The sequence below is a fragment of the Colius striatus genome, chromosome 10 (assembly GCF_028858725.1).
Source record: "Colius striatus isolate bColStr4 chromosome 10, bColStr4.1.hap1, whole genome shotgun sequence".
Lineage (NCBI taxonomy): Eukaryota > Metazoa > Chordata > Aves > Coliiformes > Coliidae > Colius > Colius striatus.
The window spans coordinates 18,680,606-18,699,285 of NC_084768.1; the positions used below are offsets into that span (position 1 = coordinate 18,680,606).

The following is an 18,680-nucleotide window of genomic DNA, read 5'->3' on the forward strand; positions in this document are numbered from 1 at the left end:
GCAAAGCAGAGAGGCACTCATTGAATATGGATGCCCACCTGGCTGCTGAATATAGATGAAGATTTCAAAGGCTTCTTTACTTCAGTCATGTTCAAATACCACGTTGATGACACAAGAGTTTACCCAGAACAAAGTAAGGAGCGTGGCCATTTCTCACCAAACGTGGCCTAACCAACAAGCACCCCATGACGGTGCTGTGGGACCTGGCAGGAGGCACCACAGCCTATCTTCCCCATAACACCCACACCTCCACTGAAAACTGGTTCCAGTTAGTGAATCTCCAAACATACAATGGGCACAGCTCTTTTACAGCACGCCTGAGACACTCCCTGAGATGCTCTAACCATTAATGACAAAAAACCAACCCAACGATGCTTCCAAGCTTCCACAACTCCAGCGCAATATTTCTTGGGCATGTCTGTTGGCATCTTACTACCCATCGTGATCTTCCCACAAGCTTTCCTGCACTGTGGTGACATGTTTCCCTGCTTTCCCCTCCACAAAGTGCCTACCTCCAAGACATTAATCCTCTCGCCAGCATTTTTGGCTTCCAACCACCTGATCCAGCTCAAACACATTGCATCCAGGTTTTTTAGTAGAGCTGGCAAAAAAAAAAATCCCCACTGCCTCCATTGAAAGTGTACACTTGTTCCTTCAACACCCTTATTATTAATTGCCATAAAACTTAATTTTATTCATCATTTGTTATGCCTCAAAATTGGATGGGAAAAAAAAATTCAAATGAAGTGAAGTGAAAAGATTTTGGAGATGGTACAGAAGGCTCCTGAAGGAGCTGAAGAAAACTCTCCCGAGACTGGGAACACAGTGCTAACCCAACCTGAAAGAAAGAAGATCTTAAGACAAAGAAATCTTGCCAAATTGATCCTTTAATTATAACATTAGTCGTTTCTTTCAAAGGCTTTGAGCAAGAGCTGGGGGTGGGGGGCAGAAAAGACTTAAAGGAAGAAAAGATTTAACATCACCAGGATGAGTGGAAGCAATTAGGAGGATTTAAATTACTCTCTTGTTTGGTACAAGGCAGATGGATTTCATTTTTCTCGCCATTGTGCTCAACTTCTTGCACCGCCAGCAGCTTCCAGAGGTCTTCTTGGCAGGCCTGAGGACCCATCCTTCCCAGGTCAGGCAGCATCCCCTTCCACTCTGCACCCACTCAGCTGTTGGTGCAGACCACAAATACCAGCAATTACAGCATCTTTACCACCTTGGAAAGAGATTGGAAGTATGAGACCAAACAGGAGACAGGAGTCCACCAGGGCTACAGGTCTACCTCAAGAGAAGAAGGATGCTGCAATGAATGGAGGAGGGTTTTACTGCAGGGGCTGAGGAAAAGGACCTAGAAGAGTCAAAGTGCAGCCTGCTTGGTGTTGGAAATGCCATACAAGCCGTCAGTGGTATCCTCCAAGCACGGCTTATTTTTTTGTCTCTACTCTTTCTTCTTCTTGCTCCCAGCAACAAGCCAGACCCAAGCCATCTTCTTGCCAGGAGGGGCAAAGCAAGTAGGATCTCTGCAGTGGTGAGGACAGGTGAGTTGTGGTCATTACTGGGATGGCATCACAGCTGAGTTGGCACCATGAGTGCCACAGGGGGCAGGGACTGGGGGCCAGCATGGCTCTCACACAGTCTCTGTTGCTCTGGGATTGCAGCATGAATGTACAGACCCACATTGTTTTACATGAGAAACAACTGAACAAGAGAAAATAACAAACCCACAACGTTTTCACAAGGAAGAGAGAACAGACTCTGCCCCAGCGAAGCAGGGTGCTGGATGACATCCGACCTCAGCCCACAGGGCAGCAGCAGGCAATGCTTGGTATGAATCTCAGCATCTTCCCCAGCTCCCAAATCCACTGGCTGCCACGTGGTAGAAAGCAGGGCATTTCAACTGATGTTCTCTCCTTGCTCGCTCCCACTGACTCTCTTCTGCCAGAATTATTTTGGTAGCTTATGTAGCTTTAAAAGCTGAGCAGTCACATTTCCTTGGGCTTCATACCTGCTCTCAAAGAGGAACAGGGCCAACATTGGGGGTTTTTTTTCTCTTTTCCTGTGTTCAGTTAGAATTAATTGATCCATAATTGCACCCATAGAGGGGGAAAGTTAATAGACACAGTAATAAATGCCAAAGGCCCAGAAGATCTGGCTCTCCAAGCCCCTGCTTGGAGCCATTCCACGTCCCCTTCACAGGGTTGCATGCAATCACAGCGCATGTGTGCGTGTTAGTATTTGAGAGAGAAAAATCAAGGAGCCTCAGTATGATGGAAATAATCTCTTTTCCTCTCCCACATACTTTGTGCTTAGTAGCAGATGGATCCAGGCTGTTTACATCACGGAGGTCATGCCTCAGCTTAACAGTTGGGGAACTGACTGTTGGGAGAGATGCGCATCGCAACCAGAAGATTGCTAAATCTAGGCTCCAGCAAACTTCTGACGGTGGCAACTTAAACATACAAATGTCCTCCTGCAGCCTCTTCACATTCAGGCCCAGCCTCAGGCGTTTGATTGCTTCCCCAAAGAAAACTGCTGCTGAGATGAAGCGAGGGCAGGGAGGCAGCTCTGCAGCAGCTCATGAGTGAGAACTTCAAGGAGAAGGCTGGAAATCCCAAGCAGATCTTGTTATTCGTGGGTACAGATGGTGCAGTCTGTGAGCAGTGTGGGTCCAGGCTTCTGCAAGCAGGCTACCAAGGCCCACTGCCCTGCCCCAAACCGACAGAGCGAGTGTGACTCCAGCTAGCTGGGCACAGCTGCCTGTCTTCCCCCAAAGCACTGATGCCTGTGATGCTGGGGACCGGCTGCCTTTGTGGAGGTGTTTCTGTGCAGCTCCCCAACATGACCTTCTCCTCCCAGCTCAGCTCAGTGGCAGGCCGTGTAGGAGGACCTGGCCAGCCACTGTCTGGTCACCCTTTCCCTCCTACAGCAGAGTCAAGTGCTCTCTTCCAGCACCAGAGGATGGCAAGAAGTGTTAAAAACAATAAAAGCTAAGCAAGCAAAGCGAGGAACGAAGCCCTTCTCATTGCACCCAAGGACATACATTGTTGGTGTGCTGGAGTACCTACTCCTGCCTCACATAACACTCCTCCACAGCTCTGGCAAGAAAATGCTTCACCAACACTAAGGTACTGCATGCCCTGAGCCACAGAGGATGTCTGTGGCAGTGGCCATGGCCAGGCAGGAGGGCAGGCATGGGCGGGCCCGGCTCGCTGCCTCCGCTCACCTCGCTCAGCCCTCCGGGGAGATGAGCAGTCGCGCTTTTCCCTAGGTATCTGGCACGCCACGAGAACATCTCCATTGCCAATTAGGCCACCCACCCACTTGCATCCTTCCCCAATACAAACCCTATTAGCAATAAACAAACAGTCGAAATGCCAGCCAGTGCCTGGGAAGAGCCTCAGACAACTGCATCCAACCCGGCGGGCGCAGGAACCGCTGCCTCGCGCAATCCCGGCACAGGCACGCGCCAAGCGTGGTCCAGGGCACGGGCTGGGCATCCCACCAGACACCCCATGGTCATCTTCCTGCCAGTGGCTGGCTTGCAGGCCGGAGCAGTGCTACCTTGCTGTGTCCCCGGGCTGCTCCCAGCATCTCACATGAGCACCAAAAGCCTCAGTGTCCACACAACACACTATGGCGGCACCATTCAACACTGCAGTAAGAGGCTTTTCCAGCTGCCTAGCCCCAAGCTTTGGAACTTTCCTTCTCTGGCTCCTGCTTGACACTGACACCCAGCTGGACTTTGGTCCAATCCCCAAGTTGGATGTGGCAAAAGAAATGCAAAAGTCATCCACTACCGCTTTGACATCTTCATCCTTCATAATACTCCCTCCCTGCAAGGCAGCCTGAAGCCCTTCCTGCAGCCTGCCCTCAAACCCCTGAGCTCAGTCTGACCTCAGAATGAGAGCTGGGGAAATTCAACTTGGGTGAGGGAGCCCTGTCACAGGCTGCTGAGGGAGGGTAGGGAGTCTCCTCTCTGGAAGTCTTCAAAACCCATCAGGATGCGTTCCTGTGTGACTTGATCTAGGGGAACCTGCTTGGGCAGGAGGGTTGGATCGGATGATCTCTAAAGGTCCCTTCCAGCCCCTTCCATTCTGTGATTCTGCGATTCTATGAACTCATCAACAGAACCTGAAGCCCAGTCTGCCACTCCAGAAGCATTCCTGGAACTGCCACCAGGACACCTGAACTCACAAGGGACACGCAGGACAGTGACAGAGATGACCAGGACCAGTTTCCACACTGATCCCTGCATCTAAGGGCTTTCCAGCTAGCAAACCCAGAGCTATGGTGTTTTTTTTCTTTGCCATGAAGGGCAATTAGGAAAATATGGCCTTCTGCCTGGCACAGAGTCCCCACTGCCACCTGTTGCAAGGGCAGACAAATCCAAGTTCCCCTCCCAGTGAAGAAGAAGGCATGTTCTCCACATGCACCAATCCCTGACAGTGGTTGAGGATGTGCTGATGCAACCACAGTTCATTGTCAAGGAGACAAGAAGCTGTTTTCTTTCCAAGCCCAGCTTAATAGCTTAGATTAAAAACTCCTTTACCCCAGGAAGAGTAAAACAAGGACAGCTACATTGTCCTTACACCTCTGGTTTATCCATGTGTCCCCCAGGCATCCCTACCCTCACCAGTGAGCATTCCCCACTGGCACTGGCACATCCTCCCAGTCACAGCACATACAGCTCCCATGTGCGCCCAAACTCATCCCAAACCCAACCCACACCCATCACACTCCATCAGCCAGCAAACACACACCCCACTACAAACAGATCCCAGATTCAAACACAGTTCCGTAAGGTCCTGCCCATGTCCCTGCCCCTCCAGCAGGTCCCAAGCACACAGAAGATTTACACTGACCATTTCTTGCAGGTGACCAACACCACAAGCTCTCTAGTAAGGCAAAACAAGAAGAAAGCATCTTCAAGGCTGCTCCTGGCTCCTTGGGGAGCAAAGGAGCTAAGCAGAGCTGGCAGCAAGCCCTTGCTGTAGGGCAAACAGGCATGAAGGGGACAGGGGCAATCAGCTACTGGGTCTTAAGGGGCACAGCAGTTACAGGGGCCAACTTTGGGGCTCAGAGACATGCGATGGACACGGCCCGGAGGGGAAGGACGGCACCTCGCTTACCCCGACAGCACTCCCAGGACAAGGTTGAGGACAAAGAAGGATCCAATGATGATGAGGGGGATGAAGTACAGCCAGTTCCAGGTGGCTCCTAAGGCATCGTTGGTCTAGAGGGGAAAGAAAAAACATGTGTGACATTATCTGCAATGCCAGTAGCTTGGGGGGAGGGAGGATGCGGTCGTTTCAGTACAGTGGCAATTGTCCCTCCAGGGCTGATCACCCCAGGCTGCTCAGGGTGATGTGTCCATGCCTGTTGGGCCTGCCAAGCCTTGATGGGCACTGCCTGTGCAGGCATGCCTGCAGGGGACCTCTGACCAGCTCTGCTCTGATGCCACCCCAGCACCCTGCCCCAGCCATGCCATCCTCCACAGTCCTCCAAGACCCCTCTCTTCCTTACCCTCCCTACAGCAATGAACAGGCTGTAAGACAGCTGAAGCTACAGAGCCCTGCAGCCCGAAATTGGGGTGCTGAGGGCATGGGGGCCACCCTGAGTGTGCTCCCCCCAGCAGCTTGATTCTATGCTCCTCTGCACACCCCATCAAGATGGGGCAAAGCAGTCCAGTCACAGTGGGTATGGCATAGGTTGAGCAGGAAAAGATTTATAAGGTGCCTTAGGGTCAGTGAAGTCTGAGGCTGAAGAAGGAGTAGCTGATGCTTGTCCCTCAGTGCACGGCAGGAAAGGGGCCAGTGAGGATGAGCCCCATGCCTTCAAATGGGTGTTTTGCTGATGGAATCATCACTAATACTTTGCAGACACTCTCCCACCCCAAACCCAAGGATCTTTGAGCAGAGGGGAGTTCCAACCATAGGGCAAAGCCTCACAGCTGAACAGGCTGCTGGCAAGCCCTGCTTAATACCTCCAGACACTTCTTCACCGAGGCTTTTAATAAAGCAGTGCCCCTGTGTACCTCACAGCCATTTCCCAGGCCCCATTTGTCCTCTGGTGTCAGGCACAGCACGCATGACGCCAGGCTGGAGGGTGATGCGGCAGAACGTGACTGTCTGGGGGAGGTGGTATCAATCTTGTTGCAATGAAAGACTCTTTCTCTTTTCTCTCTCTTCCCTCCTCTCCCCGTGCTAATTAAGCCCTCATCTTCGTCTGAGTCATTGGCACCACGTCTCCTGATCGGCCAGTACAGGAGCTGAGACGAGGCTCTGCCAGGGGAGAAGCACATCTCTGACGGGGAGGGATAGAGTCTTCCTCTGGTAACCCAGGCATCAGGAGGAACCTCAGCTGTGCATCCCCACCACTCTGGCACTGAGTCCAAGGCAGGAAGGGTAACATCAGCACATCGTGCTGCAGACACCAACCACAGCACTGGCAAAGAGATGCCATGGGCAAAGACCCCCAGCACCACAAAGTGCCTGGCATACAGCAGCAATAAGGGCTTAGAGGCTTTGGAAAGCATCTGGAAAGGCTCACTGCCCTCCTCCTCCAGCACCAGGGAAACTACACACGATTTCTCAAGGTCCTATGCTTTAAAGAACCCTGGTCCACCATCAGTCCCCTTCCTCCACAGGCCACAGGAGAAGCAAGAGCAGGGAGGTAGGAATGAGCATGGGAATCCCATATGGTCAACACTCATCACCACCCTCCAGAGACACCCAGGCCATCGCACTCTGCTCTAACAGCACTATTTTCCATGGCATTAGTCTTCAAGGCATTATGCATCCTCCAGCCCAAGCTTGGCTGGGCTTCAGCTTCCTGCCAAGATGCAACAGGGGACCTGCCACCTGTACCAGGATTGCTCACCTTTGAAACTGCCTCCTGCCCAAAAAAAACCATAGTTTTCCCCAAGGTCTTTGGCAGAGGGGATGCAAAACAGATGAGTTCCCTTCCTACAGGTTAACAAGACATCATCCCCAGGGCTGAGCCATCGTCACCCCTCCTTTGCCCATCTCCTCTCTAGCAATGCTCAGCAGGAGATGGGGACGAGACAATGGAGTAGGATGCAAATTCCCCAGGGCTATCAGCCAGTGATGCCAGCAGCAGCACACAGATGACCTTTCCTTGAGGATTCGCAGCTAGGAAACCTGAGGCAGTGGCTTGGGAGCACGCTGATGCCCACCTTTACATACACTCAAGTACCCAGTTCCTATGGGAGTGGAGACTGAGGGGATTAGGGAGATTTTAGGGGGTCTGGGGGAGTTAGTCACCAGCAGCCCCATGAAAGACATTGCTGGGGATGGGGAGCTGTGGTCATGGACCCCACATACCCATGGGCACACCACTGTCCACAGTGAACTTGGGGATGGTCCCAGTTACCCAGGCTGATGCCATCAGCCCCAGGAACAGCACTGTCCCTTTGGCTGCTGTCAGCTCTGCTGAGATTCTCCCAGCCCCAGGATAAAACTTCACAGGACACATCCCAATGCTTCCTATCAAACCAGGAGCTGGTGATGACCAACCAGGCTGCCCTGGCTCCAGCCTGTCATTTGGCACCTACTCAGCTGCTCTGACTACCAAAATTTGCCCTTTTGTTCCCCAAGCAGCTAAAAGAGTTGCTCCATTACCTTTGCAGCACCCAGGCTGCAGAGGTCTCAGCCTGGGGGAACAAAGAGGCTTGTTTGGGAAACAAGAAGGGTTTGGCATTTCACAGGCTCTGCATCTTCCACTGCTTCTCTAGCCTGTGGCACAGAGCATGGCCACAAAGCATTCAGTACAGCAGGACTGTGAGCTGTCCACACAGAACAATGTGTGTGCAGACACACACACACAGAGGTGGATGAATTCCTGTCTCTCCATTCCCAAAGCTGAAGCATATCTGCCCAGGAAACCAAAGGAACTACCATGCCTGGCCATATGCTGTGTCAGCCCCAATGCTCTGACACTCCCCACTCCCCCCACCTGCAGGCCAACAGCTTTGCCTGGAAGGAGGACGTGGCCTACCAGGGCCTCACAGAATTGCTGAGTCCAGACCCCCTTGTGTCACACAAGCTCCCCAAAATTTTGTCAGCTCTACCTTAAAAACTTGCTATTTGCACTGGAAAGCTCCTCCAGCAGATGCTCTAACGGCTGCTCTAATTTTCAGCCTAAATTTATTTATGGTCATTTTATATACCACTCTGTGTTCTTCTGCCAGTATTTGCCTTTGGCTGAAAGAGCTCTTCTCCTTCCATTTCCCACCCTAGCGTATTTGCAGGCAGCAGTCATGGCCATCTCCAGCCTCTCTTTTGCTAGCCAAAGCAAGCTTCCTCCAGTTCTTTCTTGCATGACTAGCTCTCCCTCCCTGATTTATCTAGTAGCTCCTTCCCTGCTCTAATCCAGCCTCAGTTCATCTTCCCTGGACTCAAGAGACAGGAGGGAACAACTCTGATGGATCCCATTCCATCCCTACATGATACTACCCAGACTTTGCCATTCTGCCTGCAAACCTCCCTCTTCCATGGCACCGCTTTCCTGTGGTCACCCACTCATTCCCTCCTCCTCCTCCATCCTGCTACTTCCCAGTCAGCAAGACCTAGGCTCCTGGGAGGTATCTTTGCTGTTCCTCAACAAGCACATGGCTTTCCATATCTCACTGAATCCCACATCTCTTCCTCCAGCCCTCAAGCTCCCCCAACCCGGGGCAGGGGTCTTGGAACCACCAGCTCTGGGAAAGCAGCTGACACCAGAAGCAGCAAAGCCCATGACTCATCCCCAAGTTTCCCCAAGGGTCACCATCAGCCACTGCATCTCCTCACCACCCCCCAGGCTCCATCCCTGACAGCCTCAGAGAGCTCCTCTGCTCCTTCCCCTCCTCTCCACTTCATTAATACTTTCCCATAGCAAACGCTTTACTACAAAGAGCATCTCTACACATTTTGAGGTCTGTGATGCCAGGTTAGCCTGGAGTGACCTACCTTTGGCAAATCCATGATTCATTTTCCTCTTTTGCCTTCCAAATCTGTTCCAAAATGGCATGCGATCGAGGTCAGGCTTACAGTCCTATTCCTGCCTGCCTTACTTTTTTTCCCCTCCTCCCCCTGCTTTTAAATATAGGCACCACATTCGCTATTCTCCAGTCAGATGGTGCCTCCCCCAACTCGATGGAGTTGTTAAAAATACTTGTTACCAGACCTGCCATTCCATGTGCCAGCTCCTTCTGAGCATGGGAGGGGGAAAGGCCATGCCAAGAGCCAGGCTGATGGACTCATTGATCTTGGTGCTTGGCTTCCACATCAGCTGTGCTCCTGGCTATGTCCTCATTCCCACTCTCCAGCCTTTTGTTACCTCTGTTTTGACCAAAGTTGGGGTGAAATATCCACCTGTGCCCGTATCTCCCAAGTCATCACTTCACCGTGCCTTACATCCATCTGCAGAAGTGGGGAACTGCTCTCACTGCCCCTTTGAGCATCCTCCACGAGGGCTGTGTCAATATGCCTTTTAGTGGCTCCCAAAGCACTTCCCAACTTCTTTGGCACCAAGATGTAGTTGCCATGACTAAGAAGCCCCTTTTCCCATCCCTCTGAGGCACCATTTGTTCTTAATATCCCTCCATAGTTCACTGTGCCTTCCCGTAGGGTTTTTCCCTTTTGCTGAAGGTACCAAGGGGTCACCATGTGCAGAAGTCAGGGTAGACACAAGGAGTTTAATCCCCAAATTATACAAATGCTGTAGCTCCTTTAATGAGGAAATTCCTGGCTCCCCATGCACAAGACCAGGTCCCATTGCTCATCCAAGCCCTTTTTCAAACAAAGGAGCTGCCTGATGCCTCGTCTTTGCTACTTCTTCTGCTTTAAAGCAACCATTTTTGTTAGGCACCCCACCAGTCTAAACCATCACCTCCCAAACTCTCCCACAGCCACCAGATCAAGAAACACCTTTGGTACTGCCTCTGAGTCACCAACACAACCACAGCCTGGGCTTGTTGGTGAAGACTAAAGAGCCACAGGTTCCCCACAGGACTACACACCCAAGGTTGCTCCTTATACCAAGCCCTCAGGTAGAGACCTCCAGCCAGAGCTGAGCCACCACACATCTCAAACACAACCTGTCCTGCCGCCAGCAAAACCTCTGAGCCTATAAATGACCCCAGCAAGGCGTGGGGGCAGGACTTCCATGGGGTGACAGAGCCAGCACAGCAGGGTCCTCCCCTGGCAAAGTTGCTCGCAGCAGCTCCTGCCTCTCAGCCCCCAGCACAGGGTTATTCTTTCAGCAGCTCTTGTGGTGGTTTTGTTGGGGTTTTTTTTTCCCTCTCTCTTTTTTTTCCCTCCCTTCCAAAGGGCGGGAAGAGGCACAGGGAGCTGCAAAAGCAGGTCTCACTCAGGGGGCCATAAATCTAAAGAAATCTAAATATATACCCAAGCCGAATGCAAAGCACAAGCCCGCAGCCCACACGTACCCTCCCTCGGGCTGCGCTCGCGTGGCAAACTTCAGGATTTCTTTGCTATAGGGGAAGGAGGGGGGGAACCCAAAAAAATATCCCACAAATTTAGTCTCTTCTACTTAAAAATAACCAGAGAGCATATTCTGCCTGTGCAAGGTGCTTTTAAAGGCCACTCATTGCCCACCAGCCTGGGGAGAGGAAGTGAGGATGGAGGCTGTGGGCATCCAACTCATTTGGGGAGCTGCAGGATGTGGGAAGCCTCTGTACTTCATTCACACAGCTATCCACTCTTGTTGATTCTCCAGTATCTACTAACAGGGGCTGGGCTGCTGCTTCAGGCTTTCTCTGCAAAGGAAAGAAGCTTCCTGCTCCCTTCCCAGCAGATGTGTCCTGGAGACCTCCACATCCAGGTTGGACAACATCAACGGTACACACTGATGCCTTGTAGGCAGGCAGGTCCTCTCTCAGAACCCGTCTGCATTAGGAGAGAGCTTCTGAGGTTTCTGTTTGACTTCAGATCAAAACACGACGTAACTAGATTGGGGTAATACACATTCATTACTGTAACCAACTGCCTGTGACGTGCTCAGAGGATGAGACAACGCTGTTCCATGGGGTGAGGGGGAAATCCATGGGACCTCCAGCAGCACAGGTGGCCCCATCCTGTTCTCATCACAGTCCTCTGCCAGGGATCTCCCACCCCACGGAGAGACCCCACTATGACCCTTGGCCTTGCTGTGCTGCCTGTCTGTCCCAGCTAGTGAGGGGATGATGGGGAAAGCCAGTATCTCAAGATCTCACTGAGCACTGCCCAGTGGCTTGCTGCCTGGTCAGACCTGATGGGACAGTGGGTCCAAAAGCACTACTCCTTCCATAATTTGTGTGCCAAATCCTTGGCTCAGCAACTCCCAATGGGCTTTGCCTGGCGGTGACATGCACCATGCCCCCTCCACAGCCCATGCCATTCCCTCAGCATCACCTCCGCAGCCCCTGACCCACTCTTCCCTGCAAGCCATGGCTGCATCCAGCTGAAACACACACACACAGAGGTGCTGGCAGGAACAGCCTCAGAATCTCCACACCCCAGCAAAAAGGGAGGGGATAAAAATTAATTGAAAAAATGCCTTAGAGCAGATTCCCTGGCCTGAGCAGTTCCATCAAGACCTTGACACCCGCTGCTGCTCTCCCCAGCACAGTAATAGATCTCTTTCTTCCCCTTAATAGGGCTAATTTGATCTCCTGCATGCAAGGCCATGCTTCACTCCCTGCCAGCCCTGCCTGGTATCCATCAGTGACCCCGCTGCTGGACAAGATCTGAATGAAAATGTTTTGTTTTTCCAAATCAGGTTAATAAGGAAATGGGTATATTTCCTTTGCACGGCCGGGGCTGGCCCGTGGCGGGTCGCATCCTGCCACAGCCATGGATCCAAGGCTCCAGGCAGGGTGGGCACCTCCTGCCTAAATGCCCCATGGGCCTCTGGCTGGCCCTGGGGTGCTCTGAGGTGCTGGGGCCAGGCAGGCAGGAGTTCCTGCAAAGCCCAGTGCACGTGAGCATGCTTGTGTCTGTGCAGGGAAGGAGGGAGAAGGCAGGAAAAGAACCCCCCAATATATTCCATTTTTCTGTTTTCTAAATGTGGCCAAAAAGTGGTTTCAAAACATTTGAAGTAGGTGTGAAGACCAATTTTTGTTTTGTTCTCCAGTCACAGAATCACAGAATCTTAAGGGTTGGATAGGACCTTGAAAGATCATCCAGTCCAACCCCCCTGCCAGAGCAGGGCCACCTAGAGTAGGTCACACAGGAACTCATCCAGGTGGGTTTTCAGTGTCCCCAGAGGAGACTCCACAGCCCATCTGGACAGCCTGTTCCAGTGCTCCAGTCCACCAAGAAATCACAGCCAGCACCAATATGCAGACCTTGTCTCCTCCTCCTCTCTTCCCCAGCTGCTCCCACCCCCTACTCCTGCAGCCCCATTTTCCCCTCCTGATGAGAGCATCCCCTGCAAGCAGGATGAGAACTTTTCCTGCTGTTGGACTAGATGATTTTTCAAGGTCCCTTCCAAACCTTAAGATCTTGTGATTTGCAAAGCCCCACAGCCTTCCTCAGCCCCAGGAATGCTAGTGTTCCCAGCACAGCCCCTTGGTGTTGGGCTCAGACATGTGCCAGCACCACTGCCTCTCCATCAGACCCAGAGCCTACATGGGATCAGCCTTTTGGGGCTGCATCTCAGTGGGGTTTGGTGATTGCCAAGTTGGATGCCTGCTTCGGTTCTGAGTACATTGCAAACCCAGAAAGACAGCTCGGGTGCTGTGATATGTTTCCTAGATGCAGGAACATCCTCAGCTTTAACTGAGATGCTCTGGAGCAAAAGACCCACACATGACCTTGCTCCAGCACCCTACAGTCCAGCCCTGAGGCATGGCAGCACATGCACCAACACAAAGGCTTGGAAACAGCTTCACAAAGCCTCACCAGTACCATTCCCAACACCAAACCTGCTAATGAAATGACAGGTCCTGGGCTTACAGAAGATGAGCAGCACTGAGATCCTCTTCTCCCTTTTCTCCTTGAGCCTGGAGCTGTTGGGCAGTGCCCAACCATTAGTGCCAGGGCACCAGTGAGGTACTCTCTGGTACCAGGGCACTCTCGAGGAGTGAGACTTTCCCGCGCAGGCAGGGAGGAGGGTGTGGGCAGGCAGCTTTTGACAGAACATGCCTGCAAAGCTGGGGATCCAGCAGACACAGTTTGTTTCTTGCTGTGTCATTTCAGCACGCACACACACACACACACACACACACAGAGGGAAAAGAGGGGAGAGAAAAAAAATAGTCAGGAACATTTGGCAAGCTGGCGAGGGTCTGGCTTTGCTGAGTGCAGAGAAAGAGCTGTTTCTTCCAAAGGGAGAAGAGGGGAAAGCAGGCTGGCTGCTGCACACGTGCCCGTCGGGGATGGGCTCCAGCACCCACGGCTGGCAGCACACAAGCTGCACCAACAGGAGCCATTTGGGGAAAAACGGTTCTTTCCCTTCAAAGTCAAGAAGGTTTTAAATCTTCAGGGCGGGACTTGAAGTCTCCTCTCTGAAATCCTTCCTGATTTCAACATCACTCGAAGCTTAATGTTTTGGAGGGATAAGCAGGAAGGGGCTCTGTCCTGAGGTGTCACGAGGGCCAGGGAGATTTTGGCAGCCCCTGTGTGTCCCCTCCCAGCACCCTGTACACCCAGCTTCACCCGCACGGCCAAGAGCTGCCAGGAATAGCTGCAGAGGCATAAAGATCTGTGCTTGCTACTGAGCTGCTGAGAGTGCTGGGTGTTGATTAAATTTTCATACCTCCCCGACAGGGTATTTTTTGTGTGTTGCATTTTAATTTAAAACACATAAGAAGGGAGTCCTTTTTCCCTTTGCAAGCATTCCAGCTCGAGAGCCTGGCATCATCCCAGGGCACAGAGGGCTAAGAAGCCAAGCGGTTTCCCTCTTTTGCCTTCCCTCCACCTCCTCCACTCTCCAGCCTCACTCCCTCCTCCTCTCCCTAGAGAGCAGCAGCTCCTTGCTGGGAGCCACTGTTACCCATCACACTCCTCAGCTTCACCCTTCACAGTGCTCAAAGGAACAGTAGGGAAGGTTCAAGCCCTGGGCCATGGGATCACTGCTGTACTGAGCTTCTCCAATGCTCTGATCATCACCGTGGTGTCAGGATAGGTGCTGTTTTGTGGGGTGGTCTTTGCACTGCTGGTACTCACTGCAGAGTCCCTGTGATCCTCAACATGTAGCTCTCACCGTGGGAGCAGGTACCCCAGGGGACAGGAACCAATGTCCAAAGGAGCTGCAGCAGCTCCTGGAAGCACCAGGGCTCAGGGAGTCTTCCTAGTTCAGCTCTAGATCCAAGCAAACCCCAACAGCAACAAACTCCTCTCTGGCCATATTATTAATTCCATTCACCCTAGTTTATTCCACATAAAACCAGGTGCTGCCCTTGCTTTCTGAAAGGCAAGAGGAGAAACCATCCAGATCCACAAGATGCTCAGGTCCTAGTCACTCTGTTCACACACAGGTGTTTCAGAGAGAGAAGCTGAGTGCTGAGCATCCTGAGGGACAACTGTGACACCCCACGAATTCGTGCCAACAAGCAGTGAGCCATTTTGTACACACACACAGAGGAAACATAAATGCTTTGCAATAGATTCCTCCACCGAACTCCTCCAAGACCACTCGATGAGTGCAACTGGGGACCTGGCAGGGAGCAGGACAGCCAAGCCTTGTATCCACCTCTGATCCATATGCTCCAGCACAACCAGTGGTGTAACAGGCCTCTCCTTCCTGGTGCCTCAAATGAGGGCTGTCTGAATAGTCCCTGTTTTAAACAGGCTGCATGTCTCACCACATTTTAAAAAAACAGGCTCCAGCAGAACATCTCAGGTTTGGTGCTTCACAGTCAAAACCAGCCCATTGCAACTTTTGAAAACCAAGCACCCAGAAGTGAAACCCCGACCTCTGCACAAGGCAAGATTCACCTTGCACATAGAATCATAGAACTGGTTGGCTGGAAAAAACCTTTAATATCATCCAGTCCAACCACTCACATCATACTACCAAGCCCATCACTAACCTGTGGCCCTCAGCACCTCAGCTACACAGCTTTGCAGTGTCTCCAGGGATGAGGACTCCACCAGTTCCCTGGGCAGCCTTCACCAGTATCTAACAACACCCTCAAGGAAACAGTTCTTCCTCATCTCCAATGTAACCCCCATACAACCTGAGGTCATTTCCTCTTGACCTGTTACTTGTGAGAAGAGACCGATGCCCACTTCACTACAACTTCATGGCAGGTAGTTGTAGAGAGTGCAAAGGTCTCACCTCAGCCTCCTTTTCTCCAGGCTAAACAATCCCAGTTCCTTCAGCTGCTCCGCACAATACTTGTTCTCTAGACTCTCTCTAGACTTGGTGCTAACCATCTCCACCTTTTTACATCCTACATGTAGAGAAGACCCCAAGTACAAGCGTTCCCACAGCATGCTCTCCCCTTGCATCCTCCTGGCCGCCGCACTTCAGGCTTGCTGGGAGTGTGTGGTGGCTTAGTCCCACTCACTGCAAACCCCCTTCTTTGCAGAGGAACTCTTTTCTCACTGCAAATCCCCTTCCTTGCAGCAAATCCTCTTCCTCATAGCAGCCCTCGCCGAGGCCCCGTTGCCAGGCTCTGCACACACATCTTGTGCTTCTCACCTAACAAGTGCCTTTGCAAGTGCCTGGCTGTTTGCAGGCAGATGCTCAGCTTTACACAGGGATACATGATCTGCACATCCCATCTCCCCAAGGCTATGACACACAGATCTGTCCAAAATCACTGCCTTTCCATGGGTATTTTGGAAGCTGTCAAGGACTTCTCTTTACCCAACAAATGCTCTGCTGCAAAAGAGAGATACTCTGCATGTCCAGAGACAGGCAATGGAGCTGGTGAAGGGTCTGAAGCAGAAGCGTGATGAAGAGGGGCTGAGGGAACTGGGGATGTTCAGCCTGGAGAAGAGGAGACTGAGGAGAGACATGATCATTCTCTGTTTCTACCTGACAGGTTGTAGTGAGCTGGGAATCAGCCTCTTCTCCCAGGTGACAAGTGATAGCACAAGAGAAAACAGCCTCAAGTTGCATCAGGAGAGGTTTAGATTGGAGATTAGGAAGAACTTTTTCCCTGAGAGAGTTGTTAGACAATGGCACAAGGTGGTGGAGTCCCCACCCCTGGATATATTTAAAAGACACATAGATGAGATGCTGAGGGACATGAGTTAGTCATGGGCTTGGCAGAGTTGGTTCAGTTAGTCAATTTTAAAAGTCTTTTCCAAGCAAAACGACACTACGATCCTGTGAAAAGCAACCAGAAGGTCTCCAGCTCCCAGCATCTCCTCAGGCTCCCTGTATAGCTTTCTGCCCTCCTGCTTCCTTACAGTTCCAATCCCTTGTGCCACAAGAGGCCTTTTGAGTTTACAGTAAGTAACTGTGGCCAGCTAGCTCCTGTCAGGCCTTGACATGCATTTTTAATTAGCAGCACAGCTGCTCTCCCAGAGTTGCTTTAATGTGTGTATCATGAGGGAAATATTTCTACCCAGCCCTGTGCAAAGTGGGCTCTTCGCACGACCTGGTTATGGCTCAGTTGCCACTGCCACTTGTCCACAGGTTGCTCTGGTTCTCAGGAATTTACTGAAGCCACAAGTTTAGGATCATGAGTTCAACCTGACAGTCAGATCTATGCAGGGAAATAGGCTTTCTGCACACAGCAGGCTCTGGCTCTCTGCACCGATGGTGCTGTATGTGGGAAGAGCTTGGAGCCTCTTCTGGTGTGAGCAGAAGGTGCCCGGGGCCATGGTTGGACACGTGCCCACACTTGTACCAATGACCCCACGCAACAACATGCAATCTCAGCAACCACACACAACCTCAGCAGCCACCCACACCTCCCAGCAGCCTCAGTCCCCGTGAGCAGCACTGGTGAGAGGTGCAGGCAGTCAGCCCTCCCTGCACCCATCCACATTTGCATCGCTCCCACACCTTTGAACAGCAGCTTCCTCAGTGCACTTGGGTTTTCACTTGTCCTGGACTAAGCAATTCCCAGCTGGGGGCTGTGGTTCTGGTGTGGCAGGACTGGTGTCACTGGCTCCAGGGAGCACAGAGCAACACTCTGTGAGAGTAACGTCTCGTCTGTCTCACTGCAGAGCCCACCAACACAGCCCACGGCCTCAGCACGTGCTTGCCACGGGTGTTTTTCTTCCCATCTCAGCTCCCAGCAGTGTGGGGGGAAGAGGAGAGTGGCAGCTCCTGGCAAGCCAGGCTCCCCCTTGCTACCTGCAAGCACAGCAGCTGAGCACTTCCAAACAGGGAAGCAAACAAACAATCTGGGTGAAGAAATAACACCTCTCCAGTCAGTGTTTTGGGGGAAACAACGATTTCAAACTCCTCTCCTGTTTGCCTTCTGAGACCAAGGGAGTCAAGCTGAGCATCTAAAGCCACCAGCACCACCTGTGCTGTGCCCAGCCAGCCCCATAGCACACACCAGCAGCCCCTCACGAGCTCAGCCACCTCCTCCCAGACCCCAGCATCACTGTTTAATCACAGAACTGCATCACTGTTTAATGACAGAACTGCAACCCAGTCCCTGACCCGAGCCAGTACATCGGCAGAGGCCAAGAAGTAGGACAGCAAACCTCTTTGCCAGCAATATCTTTCTCTCTGGTCCCTACAGAAATCAGATTTCGTCTCAAGCCATCCCCAGGAAAGGGGCATCTGTTCCAGTAGAAGAAAAGCAAAGTACTCCTTAACCCCTACTTTGTCCTGCAGAGGAACCACAAAGCTGAAACTCCTCTCTAAAAGGAACTGAAGTCCTTCAGGCTCCCAGGGATGGGAGCTGGAAAAGCCACAATATGCTGCAATTGGAGGGTTTTTAGTTTTTTTAACCCATACTGTGATTGCTCCCCAGCAAGACAGCATATCATGCAGGCAAGGCTGATGAAAACAAGGCAAAAGGCAAGCACATCCATGAGATAACACACGTGGAGAGTACCACGAAGCCCATTAGCTTTCTGTGATGCCATCTACAAGTTCCAGGAGCCACGCTCCTAGACCCAGTAAAACCATGGAAAATGGATCTTAAAATCACGATGCAGTTACACAGGGGAATACTGTAGTAAGCAACTTCGTTGAGAGAGTGCTGAAGTGGTTTTCCTGCAATCTCCCTCTCCTCTGCAGCATTAAACTGCAACGACACAGCCCTCCATCGCTTTGGTAGGAAAGCAGAGAGTCCCCACTCTCATCCCTCCAAACCTGGGACATGAGCTGAGCGAGGTCCATGCTGGTTAGCCATGGGACTCTGATCCCCCCAAAACTGGGACATAAGCTGAGCAAGGTCTGTGCTGGTTAATAGTGGAAACCTGCTCTGCTTTGCTGCTCCAAGTGACAAAGGTGATGGCAAAGCATCTCAGTGGCTTTCCACCCTTGCCCAGCCCTCTTTCAGCATCCCCCAGGGACTGCATCCCCACACATGTATACCTCATTTTCCTATTCAAAGAGACAGAAGCCAGTTTTGCTGTCTCCAAGCAGCAAAAGGACTGAGCACCCATAGCCTTTGCAGGCAGGATGCACCCTTTGAGACAGCCCCTGTCCCCGGGGAGGGCAGGAGGCATCGCCCAACAGTGCTGGGAACAGTGTCCATCCCTCGTCCCCTCCCAAAGCACATCAGTGGCATTTAACTGTGCCAAGGC

The 18,680-nt window shown here is 52.0% G+C and overlaps 1 protein-coding gene across 3 annotated transcripts in view; it reads right to left on the reverse strand.

Annotated features, from left to right (window-relative positions):
- Positions 1-18,680, reverse strand: part of CACNA1E (calcium voltage-gated channel subunit alpha1 E) — a 100,351-nt gene that overhangs the window by 56,993 nt on the left and 24,678 nt on the right. For all 3 annotated transcript variants that reach the window (XM_062004117.1, XM_062004115.1, XM_062004114.1), the window contains exon 7: positions 5,136-5,239. In XM_062004117.1, coding sequence (XP_061860101.1) covers positions 5,136-5,239 — 104 coding nt within the window. The remainder of the gene's footprint in view (positions 1-5,135; positions 5,240-18,680) is intronic.